At 43.5% G+C, this 7,253-nt stretch overlaps 1 protein-coding gene across 1 annotated transcript in view; it reads left to right on the top strand.

Moving 5' to 3' along the window:
- pou1f1 (POU class 1 homeobox 1) overlaps window positions 1-6,822 on the top strand; it is a 7,604-nt gene extending 782 nt beyond the window's left edge. Inside the window, exons 2-7 of the mRNA XM_060040191.1 lie at window positions 1,258-1,419; window positions 1,723-1,821; window positions 2,998-3,261; window positions 4,006-4,170; window positions 4,311-4,371; window positions 5,192-6,822. Of these exons, the coding sequence (XP_059896174.1) occupies window positions 1,258-1,419; window positions 1,723-1,821; window positions 2,998-3,261; window positions 4,006-4,170; window positions 4,311-4,371; window positions 5,192-5,399 (959 nt within the window). The 3' untranslated portion in view covers window positions 5,400-6,822. The remainder of the gene's footprint in view (window positions 1-1,257; window positions 1,420-1,722; window positions 1,822-2,997; window positions 3,262-4,005; window positions 4,171-4,310; window positions 4,372-5,191) is intronic.
- The last annotated feature ends 431 nt before the right edge of the window (window positions 6,823-7,253 follow it).

Raw genomic sequence — 7,253 nt, 5'->3', positions numbered from 1 at the left:
GACTCCAGCTATGTTTCTCTGATGTTGCTTCTTGTCATCTCTCTGCACTTATTCTGTCCTTGACTCTTGTCCTCTCCCCTCCTCTCCTTTCTTCTCTTATTTTTTTATCTTGTGCACACAGTGCTTAATAGAGTACTTTACAAATGTAACGTGGCAAGATCAGGGTCACAGATTGCCTTTAGTTCAGTAATGTTGTGATGTTGCCAAAGCATTAGTTCCATTATTCCACTCCTCTGTGGGTTTCATGAACGGTCAAAGAGCAATGCAGTGCAGAGCAAAGAATAGATGAGTGCCTCTTATGCCGGCAGAAATGTAGGAAGCGAGAGTTTGCCTTACAGTATATGTATCTGTATATGTATAGTGGTGGGTAAACCCCTGACTCACTGCAATGCAGTCTTCATTAGCAATGCCCCTAATGATTTCTGTCGTCTTGTATTGATAACATAACATTGATGAGTTACCCTAATGAGGTCTCCCTGGTATCCAGGGCTGAACAAACAAAAGTAAGCATTTGAGAACGTGGGGGCCCAATGCCGAACTTTCTTAACAGTCGCTGGTTGTGGGGGCTGTGAAATGCTAGGACATCAAAATGTAGCTGGAATTATGTAAATGCCTCCAATCAGCATATTTTGTCGGGCTGTTTCTGCTCCGTGGGTAATTAGTTTGTTATCAGCCTGTCAAACCTGACACGGTATTCTCTTTTCTACAGGATGTGAAACCGTCCGTACCGACCTGAGCTCCCCTTGCATTGTCCCCGCTAAGAATAGAATAATTAGAACAGGCAGCACACAGTATGTCCTTCGTTATGTTATTACGCTGGGGGTTTTCTTTCCCTTTCAGGTGTTCAACCGGAATTGACAAGCGCGTTGTTGTATGCCATGTGATAACACACAGAAACCTAATGATGATACCGTTGTGAGCAAACTATCGTCACCGTCTGTCCTGCGCTGAAACATCTGTTACCCGTATCATTGGTGGAAATCACTTTGTTGTACCTTTTTATGCAGAATTAAGTATCCAGTAGTAAACCATAGCAAAATAGCTCTAATGTCTTTGGGAATGGACATTTTTGTAAAGTACTGGTATGCAGTATCACTGTAATGATGATTCCGAAAGACAAAAGTCTGACAAAAGTTTGCCATTGTTTACATTTGTGGCAGGCGCAATGAAGTAAACATATGCTACTTCAGCCCCCTCATGCCTCTCTCTTCCTGCCCCCCCCCCTGTCTCATCGTGACCCCCCCCCCCTCCCCACAGTACCCTCTGGCCTGTCCCTGGTGCAGTCCTCCAAGCACTCCCACATGCACCTCGCCACCTCCGCCCTCGGCAACGCTCTTAGCAACGGACCCCCTGCCCTGCACTACCCCTTAACCCCGTGTCACTATGGCAACCAGCAGGCCACCTACGGCATGATGGCAGGTGACTTGGTGATGGTGGTGGTGGTGGTGGTGGTGACGACGATGAAGAGGATAATGATGATGATGATGATGTGATGATGGAGATTCATTTTTATAATGATGGTGGTGTGGGCTCCAACATTACCCACAGACGATGACATCCAAGCACTTGTGAGACATAATAATAAGGATGTTATTAATTATATTGGCATAGGGGGATTTAATGGTGAAAACGAGTTAAAAAAAATGGATCCAAATGAAATGCATGAATGCTGGTATTGGTCATACAGTGATGAAGGTGATCATGACTATGGTTTACATTCAGCACAGGAGATGCTCTCAGCCAGTATTTCCCAGACCCGAATACTACAGACCTGCAGTGTCCCTCACCCTAACATGGTTAGCGGAGCAAATACACTACAAGGTAAACTCTCTCTCTCTCTCTCTTTCTATATCTCGCTTCTCTTTCTTTATCTATGTCTCTATTCTCTTTTATTCATTTTTCCCTCCTCCCCCTCTCTTTGTCTCTTCTCTCTCTCTCTCTCTCTCTCTCTATCTCTAACTCTCTGGCTCTCTCTCTCTCTCTCTCTCTCTCTCTCTCTCTCTCTCTCTCTCTCTCTCTCTCTCTCTCTCTCTCTCTCTCTCTCTCTCTCTCTCTCTCTCTCTCTCTCTCTCTCTCTCTCTCTCACCTCTCTCTCTCACGCACTGATTTCACACTCTTTCTGACTTAGTGTCTGACTTTATTTCACACCTCTCTTTTCATGTAAGCACAATATTGAACACATCAGTAGGCGTAGTGCTTAAATGGTACAAAATGTGCTAGAGGGCCTCATCTAAAAATATATGAAAGAAGTGAAAATGTGGTTTCAAACAACATCTAATACAATTTTCTCAATATGAATATATTTCTGCTCGGGTGTTATGACAAGTACCTCCGAAAGCTTTTAATAATTATTGAAAGGTTCGTTTTGTATTCATTGTTTGTAATTGACCACACATCGAACGCACTTACACCACATCAACCACAAGAGGGCGCTATCACACAAGTGGGGAAAGGAATCCCAGGTCAAAGCGGCGCAGAACCGATTAAATGTAGCTTAATGTTTAATGTAGCTTTCCCAGATCCTGATACCGGTTCAAAGACCGAGAGTGGTGTGACCGTGTGACTTAACTTTGAATCCAATAAAAGCACTGGGGGAGGCCTGTCCATATCTCTTACAAATTGCCTACCTATTCACCACAATTTTCCCAGCTCTTCCGTCTGATTTGGGGACCTGTTTTGGGACCAGGGTTTATTTGTTTCTTCTAGTCCTCCTCCATTCTACCTCCACCTTTCTTAAAACAAGAATCACTCAATGCTCTTATTTAATCATTAACATTTAGCTGTATATTGCAATGAACCACACATTCACCATTTGGTTCTAATCTCTAATTAATTTGTCAATATTCATACAATTGTTTTTGTTAAAATGTTCAGAATTATTTGATCTGTATATCTGATTATTTTAATTAAAATATGCTGAATGATTTCACCTGGTTAGCAAATGCATTCCTATGCCATCTATTGACAAGGCACCACACTGTGTGTCCCTCTGTCTAGGCTCCCTAGCTCCTTGCTTGTATAAGTTCCCAGAACATGGAGGTCTGAGCAGCGGCTCTTGCACCTTGAACCACGGTTTCCCCTCCCTGCCGCCAGCCTTGCTCTCAGACGAGCTTCACATCCTGGGGGACGTGAAGGCCTGTGCAGACCTCCAAAGAAGAACCGGTTCCAGACCCCCTGAAGAACACCCCACTGTGGACTCGCCCCAGATCAGAGAGCTGGAGAGGTTTGCCAATGACTTCAAGCTGCGCAGGATCAAACTGGGTACATACGATTGAATGTTAACAACATGCATGTGTGTTAAGTGTAATAACTTTGCACGTTAAGTGATATTGTGTTTCCTCTGACAGACCGATGTGTGTACCAAATGTAGTATACCATTTCTAAGCAAGTAGGCTACTTTATACCCCACTACTATTCAAGAAGGCTCCCAAACTATTTCTCAACATTATTATATTGTACAGGTGTCTGTGTGTGTGTGTGTGTGTGTGTGTGTGTGTGTGTGTGTGTGTGTGTGTGTGTGTGTGTGTGTGTGTGTGTGTGTGTGTGTGTGTGTGTGTGTGTTGCATCATTCTAACTTTTATTTAAGTTAGAAGTTCTAAATTAGCCCACTTGAAAGTCATTTTGGAATTCTGATTACCAAGCCAGTGGTGATCAGAATGGAAATATATGCCAAAAGTAGTCTTTATATGCCAGTTTTGCAGGGTCTTTGTAAATTCAGCATGTAATGTATTTAACAAAATAAAGATGAGCTGAGTGCAATAATGTAAACACCAAAAAGAAAAAGGTTCAAAGAAAATTAATGAATTAATTATTAATGGAGGTTGTGATCGCCCACTCAATGTGATTATATAATATATTTTCTTTTGTGTTTGTGTGTGTGTGTGTGTGTGTGTGTGTGTGTGTGTGTGTGTGTGTGTGTGTGTGTGTGTGTGTGTGTGTGTGTGTGTGTGTGTGTGTGTGTGTGTGTGTGTGTGTTTGCGTGTACGTGCGTGTGCTCGTGCGCAGGATACACCCAGACCAACGTGGGTGAGGCTCTGGCAGCTGTGCACGGCTCCGAGTTCAGTCAGACCACCATCTGTCGCTTCGAGAACCTCCAGCTCAGCTTCAAGAACGCCTGCAAGCTGAAGGCCATTCTGGCTAAATGGCTGGTGGAGGCCGAACAGGCTGGTGGTGAGAGAAACCCACACACACACACATTCACGCACACACACACACACACACACACGCACACATGTACATACGCATCTATGCACGTGATTGAAAATTAATGATTGTGCTGTTTTTTTGTGGGTTTTCCGTACCTCCTCTAGCCCTATATAATGAGAAGATGGGCATGAATGAACGCAAGAGGAAGCGCAGAACCACTATCAGGTAACAAAAAATGCGGTATAATGACATGTCTGATGAGACAAGATGTTGAAATCTGGTCATATAATGACATAATGTCATAAAATGATGGTATAATGAAGGTATAGTCTTACTTTGTTCTCACCAATTCTCCCCTCCCCCCCTACCTGCCCACACACACACACACACACACACACACACACACACACACACACACACACACACACACTCACTCACTCACTCACTCACTCACTCACTCACTCACTCACTCACTCACTCACTCACTCACTCACTCACTCACTCACTCACTCACTCACTCACTCACTCACTCACTCACTCACTCACTCACTCACTCACTCACTCACTCACTCACTCACTCACTCACTCACTCACTCACTCACTCACTCACTCACTCACTCACTCACTCACTCACTCACTCACTCACTCACTCACTCACTCACTCACTCACTCACTCACTCACTCACTCACTCACTCACTCACTCACTCACTCACTCACTCACTCACTCACTCACTCACTCACTCACTCACTCACTCACTCACTCACTCACTCACTCACTCACTCACTCACTCACTCACTCACTCACTCACTCACTCACTCACTCACTCACTCACTCACTCACTCACTCACTCACTCACTCACTCACTCACTCACTCACTCACTCACTCACTCACTCACTCACTCACTCACTCACTCACTCACTCACTCACTCACTCACTCAGGCCCAATCCCATTTCTACCCCTTACCCCTTCAAAACAAGGGGGAGGGGTAAGGGGAAGGGGTAGAAATGGGATTGGGCCTAATCATCCTCTTCTCTCTCCTAGTATGGGAGCGAAGGAGGCCTTGGAGCGCAGCTTCATGGAGAAGAGCAAGCCCTCGTCACAGGAGATCCTGCGCATGGCTGAGGGACTGCACCTGGAGAAGGAGGTCGTCCGCGTGTGGTTCTGTAACCGCCGGCAACGGGAGAAGCGAGTGAAGACGAGCCTCCACCTTAGCTGCTACCTGTCTAAAGAGAGCCAAGGCTGTAGGTAGCAACACGTCAGGCATAGAAAAGGGAAGTATAAAACATATGGCGCCTAGTGGCAGGGTTTCAATGCTCACTGGGTAATGCATTGTATGTCCCATTTCACTTTTTTGGGGAAAGATACCCTAACCCTAACCCTAGCCCTAACCCTAGCCCTACGAATTCATTTGGCGACCAATTTCACGTAGATAATAGCCTATCAAGCTAGGATCTACCATCAAAATCATGTGATAATAAGTGGTTTTGGTAAAGGAATGTGCTCAGGAACGTCATCAAATCAGCACTCGATTTTTATCCTAAATACAAATGCTAAATTGGTTTTCCAATCCAGCCAAGTGTGGGGAAAATCAAAGAAATTCACCCGAGAATTGCAACGTAATCCGAAGGGGCCGCCCCTTCACTCTCCGTCCCTATTGTTTTTAAACAGCAGCTAATAACCTCATCTGAGGCCACCTTGTTTGCGGCCGTCATGTTTAAAATACTCTCTATATGTTTGGTAGGCCTATTTTAAGATGTAATTATGTATAGAAAGTCTCCTTCAATGCTTTTAGTTTTCTGAATGTGTATGCAAAATATACATTTAATCTGAAATGTTAGCAGGAAACCAGGTGGTGGCAGCAAACACCCACATATGGCAATGCTGTATGTTGTGCCTTTATCAAATTCTACAAATACTATGTCAAACCTGTGTTTCAACTAACATTTGAGAAGCTAGGATACTACTTTTTAGAGAGAAGTGAAAGATATACAACACTCTACGCCTTTATGACTTTGATGTGACTTTGACATAATATATTTTACTATTTAATCTTGTACTTTATATTTTTATCCCAACAGATTTACACTCCTGTTTGACTTTGTGATTCAGAAGTTCCAAGGCTACCTCTTTACGAATAATTGAAAAAGAAAATACAAGTGTAGTGTCTTTTATATCAAGTGCCTATGATGCTCTGTTGAAGAAACTTGGAATTGTTTTAAGAAAAAAAATCTGATGTACGCTATGACAATCTATTTATTTGATATATAATATATTACATTGAACCATTCCTATTGCGTGCTTTCTTGTATTTATTGACTGATTGATTGTAGTGGAATGGTGATCTGAGGGAATGTTCTGCCACGCTTGACAGGAGAGATCTAAATACATGATTTGTTGCCACGACGACAAGACAGAGATTACAGCAGGCAGGCAGGCAGGCAGGCAGGCAGGTATGTCTGACCTGGATTTTGATTTGATTGATACAAACCACATGTCACAAGTTCAACACTCCAATATACAATACAATACAACTGGAGACCAGTGATGTCTTTCTTGGCAGAACTAGTTTTCTCGTTCTTCTGTGAACACCAACAATGTTTTTTTGTATGTGTTGCATTTTTTTTCTTTATCCCTCTCTAGATTTCCCTCATAAAGCAAGTGCGTTGATGTATTTGTGGAGGTCCATGTCATGATGATTAAATAAAAAATAAAAATGTTGGATGATGAAGGATTCAATTCAACCGTGTTCCCCCTGCACCCACGTCTTGAAGGTACCCATGAATAAATGCATTAAAGAAAGGAGATATTTTTATGGGACATTCCCATATGAGCCGTTATAACTGGGGTATCATACATTAATAATGTTTCCTTAATAAAATATGGGGGAGACCCAAAGTCAGACACACACTGTGGTGCATCTGTAAAACAAACAACCTCAAAAACATGCACGTTAACACCCCTGGCCTGCCCATAAGCAAGGCAAGGCACTACCCCCTGGAGTTGGGTCCTGGGTGCTGCTCTTGTGAGGCAGGCAGCCCATTGCTCATAGCTCCTAGCATAGGATGGGTCAATGCACAGAATGATAGTCCTCATGGGTATTAAT

The sequence above is a fragment of the Gadus macrocephalus genome, chromosome 20 (assembly GCF_031168955.1).
Source record: "Gadus macrocephalus chromosome 20, ASM3116895v1".
NCBI classification, from domain to species: domain Eukaryota; kingdom Metazoa; phylum Chordata; class Actinopteri; order Gadiformes; family Gadidae; genus Gadus; species Gadus macrocephalus.
The sequence above is the reverse complement of the archived record's forward strand: the minus strand, read 5'-3'. Positions and strand labels throughout refer to the sequence as shown.